Source organism: Atheta coriaria, unplaced genomic scaffold, assembly GCF_025399875.1.
Source record: "Atheta coriaria isolate IRGN ID8LTWV9N9 unplaced genomic scaffold, Caltech_Dcor_3.1 hic_scaffold_4_pilon, whole genome shotgun sequence".
Lineage (NCBI taxonomy): Eukaryota > Metazoa > Arthropoda > Insecta > Coleoptera > Staphylinidae > Dalotia > Dalotia coriaria.
Window position 1 is genome coordinate 151,169 of NW_027045446.1, and position 23,119 is coordinate 174,287.

The 23,119-nt window shown below is 40.9% G+C and overlaps 1 protein-coding gene and 1 long non-coding RNA gene across 2 annotated transcripts in view; one reads left to right on the forward strand and one right to left on the reverse strand.

The window, feature by feature from the left end:
* Window positions 1-24: 24 nt before the first annotated feature.
* Window positions 25-23,119, forward strand: part of LOC135790665 (uncharacterized) — a 30,305-nt gene continuing 7,210 nt past the window's right edge. The window contains exons 1-2 of the mRNA XM_065300941.1: window positions 25-628; window positions 21,590-21,773. Coding sequence (XP_065157013.1) covers window positions 89-628; window positions 21,590-21,773 — 724 coding nt within the window. The 5' untranslated portion in view covers window positions 25-88. The remainder of the gene's footprint in view (window positions 629-21,589; window positions 21,774-23,119) is intronic.
* LOC135790680 (uncharacterized) lies at window positions 5,731-6,377 on the reverse strand. The gene is made up of 2 exons (XR_010547855.1): window positions 6,295-6,377; window positions 5,731-6,222 (listed from the first exon to the last, which is right to left on the reverse strand). It is a non-coding gene; the product is annotated as an uncharacterized lncRNA (long non-coding RNA).

Below are 23,119 nucleotides of genomic sequence, written 5' to 3' on the forward strand. Positions count from 1 at the left end.
CGCGAGGGGCACTCCGGCCGCCCGCAGCGATGCTCCCGGCTCCCGTAGCTGCCGACTACCGAGCCGCCACCGCGCCCTGCCCCGCAGAATGCCCCGGGCCCCGCCGGGCCTGTCGCTGCTCCTGATGGCCGCCTTGGCGTTCGCCGCCACCCCGCCGCTCATTCCGGACGAAAAGGACGACAAGCTCAAGCTCATCAATCCCTGGCTATCGGCGTGCGACCTCATGCAGCCCGCCAGCGCGACTGACCTGAAGGGCGCGTGCTCCGACATGTGGAGCCCCGGGCCCTTCTGTCCGCCCTGCCCACCCAGCAACAACAGTACTACTCAGTGCCTTTTAAATTATTTGAAAGAATCGCACAAAGAGGAGGTGTGCAGCGAAGGAGTGAAGCCCGAGGACAGACGGCGCCGGCTGCGGGCGCTCCGGGTGCGCCACTGCTGCGAGCACGCGGTCGACTCGGCCCTGCCCGCGGAGGCGCTCGACGATGCCGCGACGTGCACCCGCATGCTGGACGCCCTCCTGGCGGTGGACGCGTTGGCGGCTCGCATCTCGTGCGAGTTCGCCGAGGTGCTGTACCGCTACGACTGCGGCCAGAAGTACTCCATCAAGCACCAATGCGATGACTGCAAGGTACGCTCCCTACACCCACCACCACCACCCTGACAAGGATTTAGTTAACGACTTTTCGTGTAGATGGATGGCGCGCGAACAAAATTAATACTGTCCGTCGGGCGCGCTCTTTTATTCTTCGTCACGTTGAGACCTCATTTACCTTGTCCCCTTGTCCGCTACGATTTACGAGTGCCCGTCATGTTTATTTGCCTTCTTTTGGCATTGTGCGAAACCAATAAGGATGAAATAATGTGTGGCATAAACTCGAGAGAATATTGTGCAAGTCGACGGGCCTTCACAAAACAACCTAATCCTTTGCTGCAATAACCGCAAATCCGCGCCGTACACAACCTCCAGACAAAAGTAAAATTTGTCCTCGATTTTACGAGAGCTTAACAGCCCGGCCGCAAGCGCCTCTAAGCCTTAATTATTCGAAACATCCGAAAAAATAATTCACTTTAAATAGGACAACAATGAGCAACACGAGGTAGACAAAAATACATAAATTGCAAGAACACCGGCCGCATTTTCAGATTGATTTTCGTCCTTATTTGCAGTTTGCCCTCTTTGCTCGCGTGAGTTTTCGCCGACATCCTTGCCTTTATCGCCAGTTGAGCCTCGCCGCGCCGCTCGACGCGCTTTTATATACCCCCGGAGATTTTTATGGCGTTTAGGACTACGCGACTCTTATTTCGCTTCCCCAGCGGACGCGAAGAGATCAACAAAACCTAATAGCTTTGTAAAGAAAGGTTCTACCTTTTTACTTCGCCATTAAAACACTATTGAAAAGCTCGTTACTTGCGCACAACAACAGAAACCAACCCTAAAAGCGCGTGTGCGATTATCATCGTCGATTTGTTACCCTCGAATCCACAATCAACAATTCCACCCTGCTGTTTTAATGAAAATTTGTCCGAATCATTATTGGACCGGAACGAAACAATTGGAATAATTGAGTGGGGCTTTTTTTCTGCGCTGCAAATTACGCATTTTCACTTTGCGCTAGAAAAAGCATGTGTATGCAAACGGGCAATTGATTGAAGGCTCAACCGAGCCATGCAAACAATTCAACAAGCTTTAGCTCATTATTTATTGTATCTTCGATTGTTAGCCATTTTGTGCGCGTGTAGAAGCGTGCCGTGTCGCACGGCACGTGTATCACAAACGTGTACGATCGACCTCGATTCACAATCGTCGCATTCTCGGAACGAAATAATTTTCAGCAAAGCTTCAAAATAAATATTTACCTTCAATTTTAATAGAAAATATCTTATAAATCTAAAGGACATTTCATTTTCATCGTTGTAAAGATGATTGAGTGAAGGTCCAGGTGTTTCGCGAGTGTCATCGCAGTGTGGCGTGTGACACCATCGAACAATATTATTATAATCCATCGCGTCGCCTCGCAGCGAACACATTTTATCCTTCCGCCGCTTTCTCCGGGAACAGCGCTCTTTGAAAGTTGCGTCGTTCCGTAATCGCGAAGCGCCATAACTCCGAGGACGCCGGGAACCTTTGAACTCATGGAAGCCAAGATGCGCAGGACTCTTGGGTCTATTAAATTCTTTTTAAAATGTGGCTTTATTCAGTAGTTTACTAAGTGAAAATACAACCACGCTCGGAAGTGAGTTTCTTTCAAGTTAAATCATTTCTTTTGTTTTAAGGTTATGTTTCTAGGTTATATAGATAAAATTGTATTACACTTATTAAATCACGTCAGTTAGTTTTTAAAGCATTAAATTTTAGTAACGGAAATTTAAAAATAAATGCCTAATTGCCAAAAAAGAATTTGTAGGTATATATTTCCTCGTTTTCCCTTGTAATTATTGAGAGTATGCGTAAATGTAAAGAGGAAATAACAGAATTAATGACACAAATTGTGGAAATGTTTCAGGTGACAAACGACGGTTGTTCACACACCGCCGAAAAGTCACACCCGCTAATTTCCAAGCGCGATGCGTGATATATCGACTATTAGTCGCGAGCTAAGTAGGATGTTTGTAAGCAGAAGCTGCGGCCCGCAACTTCCGTCAACGATTAGCGCGATCGTTTTCGAATCGGCGTGGCCTGTTTTGCCAGTCATTCGCCGTAAATTGGATAAGTTTAATAGACTTTATAATTTGCACACGGCGTCGCAGTTCGAATGCTGGGATATCACACAAATACATCGACAAACACATACACATCATCATCCTCTTAGCGACTTATAACGTGCCGCCGTCCCGCGCCGCCACTTATTGTATTACACACTCGTACAACTTCGTCGGAGGACTACTCAATTTACGCGCCCCGCAACTTCTTGCGCCTCGCACACAATCGATATCGATATCGGTTGCACTTCTTGCGCGGCTGCTGATATTTTCCTTCAGCCGCGGACAGGCGGGCTAATTACGGACTAATGGAGGTAAATTAATATTAGCTGCCACTCGACGGCGGCGAAAGGTGCGAATCTTCACGACGCAGATTCGCTCAGCGTGTCTTTGCTAATCGTATCACTCGACACTGACGTGTATTAATACCCCTTAAGCACTTATCTGCGCATTAATTTCGCGAACAAGTTTTAACAAGTTCAATATTTTAGATTTCAGACAGCTAATATCAGTATTCGTGCCTCTGATCTAAAAGGTGCATATTTGAGGTTAAGTGGTTTTAAAAATTTTAAGGTTTCTCAATATTTAATGCTATTCAACAGGCATTTGGAACAGTTTCATGGGGAGGCAATTCAAAACGAATTTCACGTTCCACATTCTACGTTCCTAGGTTAAAATTTAAACTGTCTTTTATATACAGCCGTTTGTGGTAACATAATATTAGCATCCACTTTATCATAATTAAGTTATAGATGTAATGTTTACACATTATTCTGGTCTTATAATCTTAATACCGAGATAAAGAAAGAAACGTCGACTGTGAGATAATCTCCTTTGCAATTCGTATATAAAAGTCATAATAGTTTGACGTATTTCAAATGTTTGCCGTGCCGTGTCAAGATAATCTTATCTCGACGCCGTGGTGGATGCGCCCCGAAGTTAATTCGTTTGGCGACACGAGGACGGCTCGCACCTTGATTCAATTAAGCGCTCGCCGCGCGCGACGCCATAACGACAGCACTTGATATCTTATATCCGGCGCGAAGTGGCAAACACGAACGAAGCAGAGTATTATTCTCCGTACGAGCCAATCGAGTTTATCGCGCGCGAAAGCGTACGCATAAAAGCGGAATACCCTAACAACACAATAAAACCGCCGAGCGGCTTATTATGATCGGAACATGGAGGACATAAAGACCGGCGACATGCGTGCTGCGTGGAGTCAGATCCTGACGAAGGACTACTAAACTGGCCGCGATTAATTGGGCGCCCAATGGTCGGGAGCGTCACGCAGATCGACGCTGTTTTATTCTAAACATCGTAAGAATTAAACTTGATTGTTAATCAGGATATTTATTCGAGTTAATGTTTGACGGATAGCCATTGTGGTCTTAAGTGAACACTCGATGATTTTCGGATTCAAGTGGCACTTAAATTCAGCAATTTGTAGTAGATAATGATTATATCATTAGAAAATTATAATTTACCAACATAAAATTAGAATTGTTATTTTTTAGCTAAATTTTTGATAAAATAATATAAATGTTATGGTTTTATTATTATTTGATGTATATTAATCGCAAATTGGTTCGTATGGGAGTAAAACTAGTTTGAAAATGTAGTACAGGTCGGAAGGTTGTACCTGGCGCTCTTCTACGGCCTGCTTTCACCATCCAGCAGCCATCCAGCCTGCCAGTTATCGATCATCCCCTACTTTTCGGCGTCGTTCGCCCTACAAACGCACGCGAGAGTAACCTATTCTCCGGGAAACTCCGGCAGGTCGCGGCAGGATTACGCACACAAGCGTACTCGTGTCAGCAGGATAGTGAAGCAGCGCTACCACCACCACACTCCACCACGCCGGTGGTGCCAAGTGGATGGGAGCACTTGTGGTGGTTTAATCACACTGCAAAAACACGCTGCGATACACGTGCGGCGTAGGTGCGAGACACGGTCGCGAGGCGCGTCGCGAAACGAAACCAGAACGAGAGCAAACCCGATTTAGGTCAACTGAAAAGGTCCCTATTGTCGCGTTTGTGTGCGTTCGTTGTTTTCCGCACTGATGGCCGTATTATTATTGCTACGACCTGCAGCGCGGCATCCTTTCAAAACGGATGCGCTCAGGAGCAGCGTCTCGCACGTCAACTCAACGCGACTCCAACTTACAAACTAGAATGTAAAATTTTACACATTTACAAGCCCAGACACAGAATTAGAAATGTCGATAATCGTTAAGAATTTTATAATTAAATCAAACTCAGATCCAGTGGTACGGCGGTAAACTTTTTCTTTTTCGAGTTGCGGGTTACGCACAAATATCCACCGACGACCAAAGTTTTCTCGAATGCACGCGGACAGTTGTCTGTAAAAGTTCGCTATCTATACGCGAAGGCTTAGTTTTTATTGTCAAGAGATGCAAGAAATCCTAACCTAAAAATCTATCTTTAGAAACACTCTTTCAACGTTTGAATATTCACTAATCGGTTATAATATTTAATTATTTAATGAATGTAATTAAATCATTGTTTTATGTATTATTTGAAATATGCGTGCTAAATATTTGCACTGCAAAAATGTTTTTGTTTTTGAACCGCACACTCTGCAATTCGGTTCAAATATTAATGGAATTTGCGTCCAGTGCAACCCTCGCTTATATCCAACCCACAACAACGGCCTAAAAAAGGTCTGTGTTTGAAAATTTATAATATGTTTGCGTTGTTCTTTTTTTCACCACACACGCGGCTGAATTTGATTAATGACTCGACCATGCGATGCATAAAAAAACTAAACACCACTAAATTAATAGATAGATCATAGTATATAACCTCAATTTGTCAAAATTCAATGATCGATGATTTCAGCTATTACATTTGGTGGGTGGTATGTATCATGGTATCAAACAAGCTCATAAATTTTAATAATTAAACCTTGGTTTAGAGATTTGCTAGTATTTGGGTGTCGGTCGACCCCAAATTCCAATTGATGTTTTACGAGTGGCAATTCGCGTGTAGCAATAAAACAATAGGCACGCACCGCTTCACAAATGTATTCAACGAAGTTAGTTGAGCGGTACACCAATATTGCAATAAATTACGCTAAATGGATTACAGCATAAATGTCCGCTATAGAAAATCGTTTCCATTAATCACAATATAAAGTGCACATCATCGTCGCCTTGGGCGCATGACGGCAGACACGAGTTCCGCCGATAAGAGCAAGTGCAGATTAATGCATCAGATGCTCAAGCGTCTACCCTCAATCGAACACGTTATTTACTGTCACTCAAACCTGTGGACGTTTCCCACCAGCCGCGCAGGTGCGTGCTCCAATTTTCGCTTCAGAAATGAATCATCCACATCATCAGCAGGCATAATGTGTAAAATCCGCGAGTGGTGTATAAGCTCTGAGTGATGCTGATTAAATTGACCGTGTCATTCACAATTCGCTTGCACTTTGTGGGTGTACGGTATATCTGTATTAATCCGGTTCGGTGCCAACAAGTGCGCGTGTCTGGGGCATCGCCTGAAAATGAGTATTTTAGCGACAGTTTTATCATGTGTGTGGGCGTGTGTTGTGGATATATGTTGTACTTACGAACGAGTGTGGACATGTCGCCACACGGTAATATGACGTTATTATGCTTGTGGGAAGTAAATGTTTGCGCGCATCGGCCGGACGAATTGAGGCGGGCGGCGGTGTCGGCGGCGACATCATCGCTGGCCGTGTGCATGGCGTTGTGGGTGACCGCATGTTCTCTCGACTTGGCTTCGTTCCACTTTCCGCCACCGAGCGCAAACTAGACAAATTTCATCATCCCCGTCGCATATCTCGGTGATATTAAGAATTACATGCGATTAACTCATAACCTGACTACCATAGATGAAGCTATTACAAATGGATAACCTACAAAATTTACATTTTAATAAGTTACTGAATTTTTAAATAATTTCATATCAAAATATTGCCTTTCGAGAATTAAAATATTCTCTGTTCAAAGTGCACAGTTAAATTTAAACTTTTATTGCTAGTTTATGTTGTATAAGGGTACTAAGTATCACATTGAACAAGAGCTTGTGTCGAGTTGTACGGTGTGTATTTGGTAACCTATTGTGTTGCTCATAACTGAATTAAAAATTTAAGGTTATGTTTTAAATGAAAAAAATAAGTTAAAGCGCAATGATTGCATTGTTCAAAAGTAGTGACACAATATTTCAATTTAAAAGGTAATAATACAACCATTTTCTCATATAAAAATACAATATATTGATAAGACATGAATGCATTCCAAAAAATCATTTGAAGAAATCAAATTTGTACATTTTTTGCTATTAACTTTTATTCCGGGTATGATGTTGTATTGTGTCATGGATTCCGCACGCTAATTGAATGATACATTCGTCGTTGTATCAATTATCTCGCACCGTATGCCAATGTCTGGCTGCATTGTTCGATTCGACGGCGGGCGTACAAAGGTCGTCATCGGCCATTTAATGAAAGACATTCGCCAGCCGCACCAGTTCGCCAGGTAGACCCACCGTTCTCGGCTCGTCTTTAATTGAATTTTCAATTCGACCAGCGCCGCACCGACTTCATCATTGTCATTCGATTTTGGTCCAATGCATTAGACTTTGTCAATTTGCATATTAACTACATCATATATATTATAATATGATGGGATTCTGTATGGAAATGCAAAAGCATCCAACTCTGATGGGTCAAGTTGATAATGACAATATATTGATGAATTACATGATCAATGAAGTTTTGAATAGTTAGAAACATAAAGTATTCTTATCGCATGCACGTCTTTTCACGTCGGGTATTATTCGCACATTATTCGAGTCCTCGTCGATTGAAGTGGATGTTCGAATGTGGATCGAGGAGCTGGGCACACGCACGCGGAGCGGAAGAGAAAAACACGGTGGTAAAGGCGCGCGGCTGTAACGAAAGGCCGCGCGCTCGCCGCGGCGGGGGCTATCGATTTACGCAAGCAAAGCCGATGCGACCGACTCTGGCTGGCGGCGGCGGCGGCGTCGGCCGCCTGGTGGCGGCGCATTTTGTTTGCGTGCACGCGCCGCGCCGTGTATGTAAAACGACGGCGACAACTTTTCAATATTACTACCTTCCTTCTCTTATTCGTAACCATGGCATCCGTTCCATTGATCAATTTCTGTCATTGTCATATCGCATCTACACAAGCACCGAGTACGTGTAAATGTCGCCTGAGTAAACCTTTCTTCATCCTCTTGGCCAAACGCATTAGGCAATACGGTGGAGTAAATTTGCGTGGTGATCCACTTTTCATTGTGCACGGGACAATAGAAGGTGTCGATTTCGAGAGATGTTGGTTCGTTATTCAGGCAAAAGGCAACAGCGACTCTTTTCTTATTGATGCGCGAGCAAAAATCCAATTAGTGAAGGGAGATTGTGACATCCCCAAGACTGCAAAGCGGATTGATTTAGCCACTTAATTAATGCGGATATTTTCCAATATTAAACCAATTTCGATTATTAAACGTCCCAATGATATTTACTCTGGCAATTAGGTTACACTTTTGCGTTTATGTAGATATTTTTCGTATTTAATTGAATTTTTGGCCAGGAATCTTCATGAAAAGAACAAACGCCCCTAAAAGTATGCAACTTAAAATACACTAAATGTGAAATAACCTTGACAGTTAGGTACGCGTTGTTTTTCCCTGCGGACGGTAAGATGAAGAATTAACTAAAAAATCTAAAATTCCGAAGATAATAAATTGTATCAAAACACCACAAACATTAAAGCCAAAAATAAGTTTTTTGTCGATTGGATGTAAAACACAATTGAAATTTAAGAAAAAAAAGTCGGTGAAGCTGCGAAAATTTGGATTTTTAGCAAAGTCAACGTAAGTTGATGTTTAGATAGACTGAAAAAGTATTTTTATTAAAGTAATTTTTATAATTGAAGAAAATCTATGGTACTAAACAAAAGCAGCTTTTCAAATTGACATACTTTAAACGCAAGCAAGAACTAATATAATTATGAAACCGTAAATGTCTTCTACTCAAGAAAGACGCAAGAAAGCCCCGCGTGCACGAAGTAAATTCGTTTAACGCTAGTGCAAGTCCCTGGGTGCAATCGAAGTGACCGAGAAAAAGTCCTCGCCGGCTCTTCGAGCTGCGCGAAATAAACGATCGAATTCGAGCGAGAGTACGGTGAAGATAATTCAGGCTCGCTTCGGCACTTCACAGATACCTCGCGACCACTTCAGCCGGGGGAGTCCACGCTTTTCGCGTAGCGCGCGTAGTAGTGCTGGCTGGCTGGCTGGCTGGTGGCGGCAGCCTTCGCACGCGACAGCGTGTCCGGAGAAGCACGAACCGGTATTCGGGTCAAAGGATCGATCGGAAAAGTGAACCGCCGATGGGCGCACCAGCTGGCTGGCGGTGGGCGCATGGAAACACGTTGCCCCGTGCGTGTGCACGCTCGGCGAAATCCGGAGACCTTTTAAATCACGCCGAATACGTATACACACACCACCAACACGCGCGACTTTCAAGGACTTTTGCGCCAACGCGCGCGCTGTCTGAATGCGAAGCCGGCGAAAACACACGCTTTCCCTTCCTTTTGGCCGCGCACTTATGCGATTCGCTCCTGCTTTCGCGCGCGCTAAGGACACCAGCCACCGTAAAGTATTTTATGAGTGTTCGAAGATGAGAGGGACACTTTCAAATTCGCGTTCGCACATCATTTCCCCCGCGCGCACGCTCTCTCACCGCGTCTGGGCGAGCAGATTTAGTTTTTACACATAAAATCGTCATTTTATCCTTCCGTGCTAAACTAAACGAAACTTTCTGATGTCGTTAAGTATTCACAACGTGTTTATTTTTTCAGGTGAGTTGCTGCTTTAAACTAACTCAAGGGAGTATTAAATTAAGTTTCGGTTTTCCGTAAGATTCGTTTCTTTGGTAAGTGTTTAAATACATAAAATATACACACTTTAACTTCAACGGTTCTAAATCGAGAAAGAATTATGTTATATAAGGTCACAATGTTGCACATGTTGAGTTGCATTGCAGTGCTTTTGACACTTTGCGTAACATTGAAAAAAGTTCACAACTAAGAAAATGTTTTTATATAATAGTACTGCTTTGTTAACACCAATGGTTAAGTAATAAGACCTTTAATGGTAGCTTTTATATGAATAGTGGTGTGTAAATGTGCCGAATGTATGTTTGGACGATAAGTCGACTAGCGACTCGAATGGGAAGGCCGAATACGCTCGTACTTAACCATGCTTTCCTTTTTGCACTATCTTTAAGAAATGGGTTATGTTTGTCACGCTTCGCTGATCTTAGAAGCATATTTTAGTTTTACGTAATAATATAAGTGGAGGTAGTAGAGTTACAGTACAAAACAAAATTGTTGCAATTTTATGAACTTCGTTACTCAAACTTAGGTTACAAGTATGCTGAGAATTGTATTAAAAACATAAACTTTTCATATTTATCTAATTTAATCGTTTCCAATAAGAAAATGGTCACCGTATGCTAAAATTATTTGATTTGAAACGCTAGAAAAAACCAGCAGATTGCAATACGAGTATTTGTGGATTTTATAAAACTGATTTAACTATTTGAAAAAGTAACTAATTTAATGCTAATTTCGTAAAAAAGTGGAGAGACTTGTAATTACGTAAAAGTACTTTTCGTTGGTAAGTAAAATTCATGCAAGAAAAATTTGTATTCAAGTTAAAATCTTAATAAATCGCTCAGCACGCCACTTGTTCGGCCACACTTCCCGATTTCTTTAATTAATGCAGATCCCTTACTTGTCGTCGTCGTCGTCTTCTTGAAGGGTTAACAGCGCTGCGTTAGCCGTCACGTACCAGCACCGATCGTGGCGGTGGCCTCCGACCCGGCACATTCGTACTCTTCGTCGTCGTCGTCAGCATCGTAACCATCCCCGATGTAGCTTTGTGCCGCCCCCGCGTACGCGCACTCAATAAAAGCGCCATTCCGGGGCAGCTCTCGGCTCGGCCCTTTGCGCTTTGTGTACCGCACCACTCGTGATTATTTATGACGGCGTGGACGACCCTAATGACCTCTTTAATTGCGCATTACGTTGCGCCATGACGCCGCGTCGCTGTCCGCAAGGCTCGCGCGCGATTTGCATATTCGCGTGCGCAACATTTTTCACGCTTTTTATTATATTAACTGCGACAGTTTATTCATTTACCGAAATGGTTGGGATGTGACGGGGCGGTCGGATAAATTCTCGACGGTTTGCGGGCGGGCCGAAACAACCACAGTGCTTATGTTAGATTGAAGTTATGGTCATAAATAAACATAACAACTACATGCCAAGTGCTTCAAAAATTAGTGACATTTTATTGAAAGGCAATTTTATTTTATTGAGTTGATAATTGATAATGGTGACACTTGTGGATTCTTGGCAGCAATTTGGATACCTATTATTTTAAATTTGGGCAAAAACTCGAGTGTTGAAGTCAATTCTATGAAATATTTTATCTTATTTTATGTACCTAAGCATTCGTAAATTTCGTATACTTTGAGTAAAGTTCAACTTTAGATTATTATTCCTGTCGCGCCCCACGGTAATACACCTCCTAGCTCAAACTCAGAGATATCATTTAGAAAAGCATTTAATAAATAAATAGTTTATAGGTACCATAAGTTCACACGGTTCCAAGTTAGGAGCAACACTGCGCCACAAAGAAAGCGTTTGTTTCGCTTGCATTTTTTAAATACTGCTGGTATTTAATATTCCTTTGGCACAGTATTTTGTAAAGTACCTATTATATTTTTATAAAAATTCTGATTTAAATTTCCACAAAATTTTCAAAACGCGATCTGTTTTTGGCATTACAAATCTATAATATAAAAATGAAAAACGCAAAATCTGTTGGTAAGCGCATAACCCAACAACGCCTAGACCAATTTGACCAATTCTTTTTTTTTTAATGTTTGTCAAAGTCCAAGGATGGTTTATATTGCGAAAAAAATTCGAATAATTGCCGAGAAAATCTTAAAGACAGCCCTTTTCTATAAGATTAAAGTTAGCATTGAGATTCAATCATAGTTATAGTTGAGTCCGAGATGGCGCACTGAAGTGCATAATTAGCAATTCTTTATACAATTAATTTCTTTAAAATAAAATTGTGAATATTTTTGATAGAATTAACACATACTATTTGCAAATATTTTGCGCAAAATACATAATTTATCACCACAGCGGGTATGAAACACAATCACATTATTTAAAAATTGCAAACCAAAATAAATGTCGATTGAAGATCTCTAGTGTTGCCTCGAAACGCGCTCTTAAAATCACTTGTCTGCACCTATAACATTTTAATATTTTTCAATATCTTGCGCTTTATATTTATGTCATACGTGATTGGCACTCGCACATGATTGATAAAGTGACACATCGATAAGATTGAAACAAGCAATTACGCTAAACGTACGCTGACAAATCTGCGCGGCGCGGAAACGTAAACATCTGATAAAAGCGCGGCATGTTTGCCCATTGCGGAAAGAAAACAGAAACGAGAGGGAAACGAAGATTAAACTCGCAGCAACTGATAAACACGACGACGACGAGCGGCACCGACCGGCTAAACCGAACAAAGAAACAACAGAGGTAAATACGCAAACACACGGTGCGGCAATTATTTCGCGTTGTGCACTTTACGTGTGCAACTTTGTACACGTCATAACAATGCGCATCTAATAGTCGGGCACATGAAAACAAGCCAACTACGGAAAACTTTCAAATTACGTACTATCAACTAACAATGGTAACAATTCTATGAGTGCAAATTACCGACGAGATCAAACTATTATCCGGACTTCTTTTTCACCATCTGTGCACAGTGGTATAAAATGTTTGCAGCGTTTTAACGACATTTTAACACTGTATTAAAGTGCATTCAAAAAAATAAGGATCTAGCATCCGATTACATTGAATGTAAGCCTTAAAAGCGTACGACTCTAAAATCACCGTCAATGTGAAGATTCGAAACGTACAATTCATCTAGGTTATACCTATTTAGGAGAATTTCACAGAATGGAGTGCGCTCGACACCGCCTTAAAACTAGTTTACTCTATAATTCTATGCAAGTTAGCGCACGCGAGCGACTTGTTGAAGCAAAATAATAGGTTTTAACATAATCAACGTCAGTTTATACGCCTGTGGGATTGAAGCGCTGAGTGGCCTCTCATCCAAATGCGAAATGATCACATTTACACTTTTTCATTTACGTCAAAACTTTACTCCAACTTGTCTTTAAGGCGTAATAAAATGACGTGAAAGTTTTTAATTGACAGTCGGTGTGAAACATTAACGAAAAGTAAACGGATTTGTTAATTGGCAAAGAATTTTGCCAAACTTTGTGTTTGATTAATAAGCTTTCGGCAAACAAGCGTTCTCTGCAGTCGGAACAATGTTTATGCCAAGTTTATTGCAACACTTTCCCAGTTTTTTTATTACCGCACATTTTTATACTCGTGCCGTGTCATTCTTATCGACTGCGCCCCACATGAGGAAATCATTGATTTTATATCGCGGTTTTTATTATATGCACTGGGAGATCTTGAACGAAGAAGTGGTTTATATTTTATTGAGTCGAGCGGTTATATATAATATCATGGTTTTGATTGAAAGTCAATAATGTTGAGTTATTGTTACTTTTACTCTTGCTCGGCAGCTCCACCATCAAAATTTTATTATGTTAAACTTGAGTTAAATTGAATTTATTTAGGTTATTTATTTATTTTTAATTATTTATCGATATAAAAATGGATTGCAATCTGTTATACCCGCTAAAACAAACAAAAAATAATTCAATCAATTAATTTTTTTTTTTGTTTTTTATGGTTTTCAAAAGTGGTAAAAGTTGGATACCTACTACTGAATTTACAATTTGTCTTGTACTTATCAAACACAAAATAATTTTAAAGCGCTTGAATTTATTTAATAACTATAAAATGAGGGCTTACATGCCATTTAGCACAGTATATCTGCTATTGCGCTGTATTAAATATTTCCTCTGAAATTTATGTTTCAATGAAGACAAGCATAAATATTTGGTTCTAAATTAATCAATGAAATTTTACCAACAAGTTTTGCATTTATTAAAATACAGCTTCATTAATGCAATTTGTCACATTTACGACTGAGATTCATTTGAGTTCGGATCCTTCGATAAACGATAGAACAGGACGCAAAGACTGGCAGAAGTGGATCCTTTGTGATGAGCTAGCACTGAAAAAAGAAGGGAGGGACAAACCAGCGACCTGTGACTATTCTTTTTGACGATTGAGACCCGACTAAACATCGTGATCGCTCCGCTTACCCTTCTATGCTTGTGATCAATCCGTAAAAAGTCTGACTTACGTGGTATAATGGTCACGAGGGTAGGTGTTGCGGGTTCCTGTGAAAATTGCACCCGGAATTTGACGTTTTTGATGCATTTGTCTTCTTGCTTCCACAGCATTTTGTACGAAATTGCAAGGGGTGCCTAATATAAGAACTATTTATGTTGATGTTTTTGGTGCAGTTTTTATTGCACTTGGCATGATGGTTGACTACATGCTGCCTTTATCCGTCAGTTTTACTTCAATTTAAAGTGCTATTTGTGATTCCAACTCGTAGCTAGTGAACTACCCCAATGTCGAATCGTAAACACTTCCGGAATGTTTTTGGGGTGATGTGATTGCCAGATTGTTTTCAAATAGAATCCTAATAGGTGTGTGAATGACTTAAGTGAATTTAAACGATTCACAATCACAGAATAACAGATTGAAAAGTTTTTTTTTGTATATAAAAATCTATCTATCTACTCGTATAATATAGGTATTTTAAATTTATTCTAATAGATGGGATGTAAAAGCGTAGCGATAGTTGATCAACGCGTGATTCGTTAACAAACAACGCTAGTTAGCAATGAGCGCGCATGGGTTGAGTACGCGCCGCTCGCCATTTCGGAGCGTGTGGCATTGCGAGATAGCAGCGTCGGGAGGCGGTCGGAGGCGAGCAGACGTCGTCGCTCCCCGACCAGCTTGTGCCACCCCAGCGGACGCCGCTATCGGTATGAAGCATTGCGCGGCGGCGTGCATTGCACTCGACAAACACGCGCGCGAACGCGAATTTGCGAATACCTCGACGGTGGAGGCGGCGGAAAAACGGGCGCGCGCGTCCGTTGAGGAGGGTGCACGTACACCCACTCGCCCACCAACACACGCACATATACGCTCACACAAAGTCGTAAGGCATGAACGGGCCTTACTTGCGGGGGCGAGCAGCCGCCAGCCGCCGGGGGCACCGCCCTAGCGCCAGCTGTGCTCAAGGATCGATCCCGAAACGAACGAAACTGGGTCCAGGACCGGGACACGCGGGTTTCTCTCACGACACACAAACACCCACCCATTCGAATTCATATACCCGCACCCACACAAACAAGTACAGTCGGTTTTCGTTTCGTTTCGTTTGTTCGTTCGTTTGGCGGGCGCGCGCGGGGGCGATGTGCGGGGGCGGCGTGTGGCCGCCGCGATCGTTCATTCATTCTTGTTGCAATGGTGATTTATATCAGGGGGCGCATCAATCACGACTATATTACGGCTGCATCGGCGCTTTTTTCGCGCTTGTACGACACGCACTCACACGCGTCGCGTTTTATTTATTTTCGAGCGGGTTTTAAATGTCTTCGCGTTCTCGCATTACAAATCATCGCCGGTAATCGAAAGCATTACGATGCGTTTTGTCATTTGTTTAGTAGAATAAACGCAGTCGTCCGCTAGGACAAATTTCGCATTTGTAAGGTCTTTGTCGTTTTTACAATTACCGCCGACGTGGGGAACAAAGACGAACGGCAAGAGACACGAATTCTGGCGGCGCGCGTACATATGTTCGCCGACGAATGTTATTACCACCTGAATTACGCCAAACACATTCATTGACATTTACATTCACCTTTCGTACGCCTTGATACACCAAATACCTTCGTTTGGCAATAAACCAAGTTGACATGTTAATACTACAAGCATAATACACAATTCATTTGGCAAATTATTTAATATCAAAAGATATATTCTCAAAATTATCATTTTACTAAAATAAATATTTATATATTTAAGCATTATAAAAATTAGTAAATTTAAGTTTACTAAACACTCTGTATATGTATCACAACAGCGCGTATGCGGAACGGCATAATACCGGTTAATTAGGATCTCTGATTAATTGCCCTCTTAAACAGTCTGATTCACGTGCTAAACTACTAAATAGGTACAAAACACTCTCGCCAGCTTTGCGCCCCCACCCCCCAGCACCTTTGAAGCAAACGCAACGCTCGCGCACCTCTCCGCGCTCGTTTTCGAACAGGAATTAATATAATTATTTTAAGGCGGGCATATATTTGCATGCGCTAATATGGCGCGCGCGTGGGAGTGCGCGTAAATGTTAGTATTTCATGTAAAATGCGAAATTTCTCATGGGAAATTTACTTTTTCCACCTATATCGTTTTATCAAATAGTCCAATAAACGTTTTGGAAGAATAATTAAAAATTGCTAATAATGCACGCATCGATATTAATACATCAAAATTATAATCGTACTGCATACATTTTATTGTTTTTTAAGATTTTGGGGCGATATATATTATGAATCTTTGTTACCATTTGAAGTTATCCTGTAAGCTGCAAAGTTTGCAAAAAAATGCGATTACTTAATAGCTGATTATGAGAAAACGAACAGATGTTCAGAATCAGTTATCATCCGAGCGTAGCGCGTGGAGTGAAGCAGTCGGCAGACGAAAAGTTCGTCATGGTACTCGTATTGTTTGAGAATTGAGTTGATTGTAGGCGCGCTGAGCCGGTCCCTTGTTCCATAAAAATTGATTAGTTACCTGATTACATTGCTCGTTTTAAAGTCTGCAAACTTTCATTCTGCCAAATGTATAAGCATTTCATTAGATTTTATTTTATTTTATTCTATTTTATTAATGTCAATCTAAAAAGGAATACTAGTGTAGATAAAATAAAAGTTGTCTTAAAGTATGCGATGTCAAAAAGATTAAATTGTGTGCAGTTTGCAGCATCGGCGCTTTAGTAAACCAGCTTTTTGTGTTATTTTTACCCGAACAAGTGGAAGCGCCACCACCGACTAAGAGGAAAATATAAATCAAGGAAATAAGATTACACCAGCGGAACAAGGGTCACGAAGAAGATAGCAGCGCGCCGCGTTCGAATATAATTAAATTAATTTATTTTCCAACCGTGGAGAGAATATGAGTGAGTGGATCCGGGCGAGCAGTTGAGATATCAGTTACCGAAAGCCGACTTCAAGCAACAAGCAATTTGAAACTCGTGAAATGCATTCGCATTCCATGATTATTCCTATATATACAATTTTGTATTGATCGTCGAAGCAATGATAAACAATGTGAGGATAAATCACAAATAGATACAATTTTTGTGGCGAATAGTTGTGGGAATGGAATAAATTGCAGTCCGTCCCTGGTGGACGATAAATTTGGAATGCATTCGATTATACGCTGTGCTGCGCACCAGCTCCTGCAGCTTTTATGCAGTATGCATTTTTAAATGTCTCTGGGAGTCGCGATGTATGTGCTTGGGATTCCAACGCTGTGTGCAACATGTGTAAAATGCTTCACTATTTGTTTGTTTCACATTGGCCTAACGCTAAACCTGTTGGTGTCTACATTCCTAAATGGGGCACATTCTGTTTGAAATTTTTAAGTTGATATAATATTAAGTTTTCTTTTTTGTTTTCAATCCTTTGTATATCAAAGCGGAAATGGTTTGACAAAAAGTTTTCCTGTAATTTACCGCCAATAATTTTTCATCGTTGTGCACATCCTGCAACATCCGGAAATGTTCCACATGATGGAAGTTGTCAAATCTGCGATTCGTCGAGCGTTGTCAATATTTTCTTATCTTTTATCTTATTGTGCAAACATTTAAACGTTTGAACGCGCCAGCAACGCTTGGCACGTTTCGAAATTAGAACGCGCCACGGAGTTGCCGAAGACGAAAATGACGCGTAATTAAAGCCGACTTTTCCATACCGCACCGCGTGCAGTATTCAACTCGATTCTCGATTGTTTCTGACTTCTTCGGGCTCCGCCGTCCAAGTTTATTCTATCTGTTTGAGTCCATTTTAGCAACTGTTATGAGTTTACAAGATTTGTGTGCTTCGCGTGTCTCGCATAAAGTTTCTTATCGTTCTGTCCGTTCGATTGTTACCTACCTAAGTTAGTTTCAGGCATGAAGCTCGTGCACGTTTTCATTAAAACAAAGGAAGTATATTTTCAAGAAAAATTAAACTATGTTGTTGGAGTAAACTAATAACATAAATACATGTCTCATTACTAGATAGTTTTGCTTTAATTTTTATTTATATGCCAACATATATATAATAATAATAAATTTATACATTTATAATAAATAAAATATGTAATACAAAATTAAGATCTGGTTTTTAAAATCATGGGTTGAATAACAAAATAACGTTTGTGACGTTTTCACACAAAAACCATTTAGATATATTTTAGTTTAAAGATATTTTAACAAAGGAAAAGCAAGACTACTGTTGGTTGCAAAGTATTAATATAAATTATTTGAATCGATATTGCACTAAAGTGCTTTTTCAGCAATTCAGATTTCCTTAAATTAAAATTGAGAATTTTATTGGCGGAATAAGCACATAATAGGTACAAGGAACAAATAAGCAATTAGTTATGCTACTTTATATTATTATATACGAGTTTTCTTTATAAGATTTTGTCGTTTGACATAATCGACAACACTGTACTTTTTCCTTTTTTATCTGACTCAGAAAGCATTCTTACTGCTTTGCAAGTTAATTTGATGCGCTTCAAAAACGCAATTTTTTTTTCTTGCATAAATGTTTTCACATTAATTTAAATGTTATTCGAAAACATTTTATTATTGAATATTCATTTTACTTTAATAACAAAACATTTATTGATGAGGGTTACGAATTTCGCCGAAAGAGTTAGTTTTAATATATAGAAAAATACTACAAATGACAAATGCCAAATATTTTATCATTTCAAGTGAATGACGCTTAGAACAATTCCTCACAACAACTGCAATGCAATAAGTCGTTTATGGATTGTTCATGTTCGTACCAAAATGACATCTCTAGCTTGATCTACATGTCTAGTTATCAGGTCATGACACCAAGTATAATAATGCAATTTAAAGTTAATTTGATTCAAGTTGCGTGCAAGGTACCCCCGGCGCTGTGCAATATCACCTTTTCTGATAATAAACCGTGATTGTTATTATTCTAATAGCACTTTTATTCCAGCGATAATATTAATGCGACAGCCCTGCGCATCCAGTTGAAAAAGTTTGCAGACTTGCACAGCAACCACCTTTTATTGCTCCATCGTAAAATGAGCGAAATGGGAAAAAGGCGCTCGCGCATAACGTACATTTTAATTTGGCATCTCGTAAGACCGCGGCGATAAACCGGACGGATGCAGATCTCTTCACGAGCGATTTTCAAATATAAAGCAACGCATTAACGACCCACTGTAAAAATATTTAAAATGTGTACGTTCATGCGTTCCGGCGCAACAAACCGCAGCGAGTTATTAAATTTTGCGCAGCGCGTTTTGTAAAATTTTAATAACGAATATGAAGATGTTGAAGTGGTTTTTACACTGTTGATGCACGTTGCAGATTCGCTCACTTTCTTTCCATCTCCGATATCGCGAGTTGTTGTGTGAGCGGGGGTGAGTGGGCGAGAAAGCCGGCTTAATGGCAAATCGAAAAGCGTAGCTTTCGGCGTGAGTGACGTGCGACGCGATGTGTATAGAGAGACAAGGGGATCGGGGAATTGATACGTTGTTGCTTGTTTGTGTTGCGCTGCGAGCGGCAAACGAAAACGAAAAGAAACACACGGTGCACTCGGGATTGCGAGTGATTGACGACGGATCGATCCGGGCGTGTATTGCGAAAGATATCCAGTTAGCGTATGCGCGTGTAACGCACGCCTCACAATTGCTTCTTTGTCTTGTCTGTGAACGTACTTAATTAAGACAGGATACTAGACGTTCTGCCATATTTTCTAGAGCAGTAATAATTTTCTCCACGAGATGGCAATTTGGTATAACTTTGGTTGTGACACAACTTGAGTCTCAAAAAACATAACCTATAACACAAAACTGACAAAATAAATTATATTTAGTCATCTTTGTTGGTAATACAACATACTCAGTGGGTACTAATAATCAAATTTTTATACATCGCATAATTAAAAGCAGCCTCTTGAAATAATTATCATGCTGTTTTCCTTTACGCTTTTTTTTTTATGAAAGCAAGCAAGCGTCGGAAGGATAATGTAAAGACACGATTAATGAACGAATTACATGTCGACGATGTGCGTGCGGGCGCGTATTATCCCCCCAATGTGGCCTCATCATTTTCGTTCTCCGCCGCCGCCTTGCCGCTTCCGTTTGCAGTCATAAGTTAAAAGCCCGAGAGGCAACGTCGAGCCAAGAAGGCGCTTTTTACTCTCTTCATTTATGCCTTTTTCATTGGCCGCTTGTTAAGCGTTCGGCGCGTTGAATAATCGCCGACGATTAGTCTAATTTGAAGTCGGTTTTTGCGAGCGAGAAAAAAGCCCGCGGCGCGCGGAGTACTTCTTTTGATTCGCGGCCGAAGGCAGCGAGCAAGTGACACCGCTCGCGACAACAGGATGCTGATGAGAGTTTGTTAGTGGATCCAGACGTTCGGGCCCGTCCAGCGTTTCGTCGCTTCCAGCGACGCTGAGAGATTAATGAGAGACGGCGTTGTCCCTCCTGGCAAAGCTTTTTTTTTTTAAGGTGCTTGTGTCCTATTGTTTATTTTCAAACGCCTTCGTTTGTGTTCCTTCTTTGTGAGCCAGTTCAGTGGAGATCATTTGATATCAAACAAGACTGACGTCAAAACGTTTTGATAATGATATGAATAATAATGTGAGACGATAGTAAGTAGCCAATCATTAAAATTATACAGGATTTAAATGATTTATGCATTATTTGAATTACGGGAGTAAAGATAGTTTTTGAAAAAATTGTGCGTATATTATATGCTGTGTGTTTAAAAGTTACAACAGCGCATTTTGAATTTGTTCAAATTCCTCGGTGTATCATCAAACTTATATCTAACGTTTTCTTTTCTTTGCCAAGCTTTTTTAAATTACATAATGTTGAGGTACATTTATACCTAGTATTTAAAGAGTTGGCAAAAATGAGCAAAGAATAATCCACAAGTGTCAAACCATTGGGGAATTGTGAATTTCCCTGTTTTATAAAAGGATATCATTTGATATTTTCTATACCTTTATTATTAAAAAAAAAACATAATATTTGAAGTTTGTAGGGAGTTATAGCAATAAGTTAAGTGGTACACGTTCGTTACTATTGCAAATAACGAGGTGATGCAGCTTGAAAATGGTCGGTCCGTGCAAGATAGTGCAGGATCGTGAAAAATAAGGCTTGTGCTCAAACATCACGAAGTTTGGCAATGTTTTTGTAATTTTTTTTACCAAAAATATGCGTAAACTTAATCTTTTGAGTTTTAGGTCTTCTTGGTCATGAAAATTATTTATTTTTACATTAATCTAATTTTAATCTAAACTTATCGGAAGTTATATGTACATAGACGATTATTGTATCTGAACTGTTAATATAAGCGAGTGGTAAACTTGCTTCAACTTTATCAAAATAACTACAGAGAACGACGCCCCCAGTTCAAAAGAATCTTTTTAATTGTGCAAAATTTTATCTACCAATATTTTAAAATTTGTTTATAGGATGATTTACTGAATACACATGTTTTTTCTGTTTTAGGAAGCATACCGAAAGTGGGTGTGCAGCTCAATGGTGCCTCATTACTTCAATCGCACGGCGAGAGTGAGGCCCTGTCCCAGCGTCTGCCAGAGTGTGGAGCAAAAGTGTCCCTACATGCTTCCAGGGGACCGTGCACCAGCTCATCCCACGCAATATGCCGGCGAGCCTACTTTTCTCTGCCTCGGTAATATCCATTTTCCGGTTTATTAACCGCTGCGATCCGCAAAAAGAAAAAATCATGCGTTATCATCGCCGGCACGCATCATGTCCGTCCGCTCGTAATTTTTTAAAGCGCGTCTCTCGGCCGCCGTAAAAAGCCAATTTAAGCTTGCGAATCGCTCAATAATCGATTGATGGCCGCCTGGAACGAGCAAATAATCGCGCAACATCTGTTTGTGATGCCGGTCCAGTCGAGTCAATCATTTGATAAACTCGCAGCTCACGCTCTTGTGCCGACGTGGTCAAGCATGCCGCTGCCGATGGCGATGGTCATAAATGTAGTTGGCTGCGAAGTACAATCTTGCAGCGGCCAACTCGGAACTGATTTGCCCCGGCCGCGGCGCGCGGGGAGAGTTATGGCCGAGCGCCATCGCTCGGCACGTACGATCACCGCCAACAACATGCTGCCCCCGTTGCCCAATACTCATTTTGGACCACAAACGCGCAACTTTACAACGATTGACTAACGCTCACTGAAATTCAATTTCGTAATTCAACTAACCACCACCTGCTGGCCTTTTCAAATTTATTTTTAAAAAAATTATCCCTAAAAAGTGCAACATTTATTCTTTAGAATATCCACTTCATGAATAGTAGATTTTCCTTAGCTTGGTTATGAATATCGATTGAGTAGATGTAATCTAACAGAAAATGTAGGATGTGAGAAGATATAGGCATGACGAGGAATTTCTGGCGAACATCCAACACGCGTCTTCCTTTCCATTGACGGCGAGCTTCCGTTTCAAGTCACTTTTCGCTCATGGCGGCGGCGAAGTGCGAACCAGTGAAAGCCAGCCCAAGTTAACTTTCGACGCGCGCTATTATGCCATTAACTTTATATACTTGTATAATTTAACAGCGTCACTTTAGCACCCTCTTTGTTGCAAACGTAAAAGAGGCGCGCTCGCCGCCAGTGAAGTCGATGCGATTGCAGGTATTAGCGATACACGAGTGAAACAAAGCCGGGAACACAATGCGGATGAAAATTTGCTCGAGCGGGCCATAAATATTGAAGAAATTGGGAATTAAAATAAAGCCTGTCGTGATACAAAGTTTAGCGTTTTGCTCAAGTTAATTTCGACTTTTGTCGAGTTTTCGTGCCGAAAGTTTTCAAACAAAATCGTCAACATATCAACAATGTTTGCGCGACTTTTGCGTGTGTTTGGAACCAATTCAACTGGCAAATAATAATTTAATTATAATTAATGCACGCTGCAAATTTTCTACAAACAATCTGTACCTACCAACAAATGGAAAATCTCCCAAAATGCAATAAATTTCCAGAGTGTCGATTTCAGTCGGGTTGCGTTG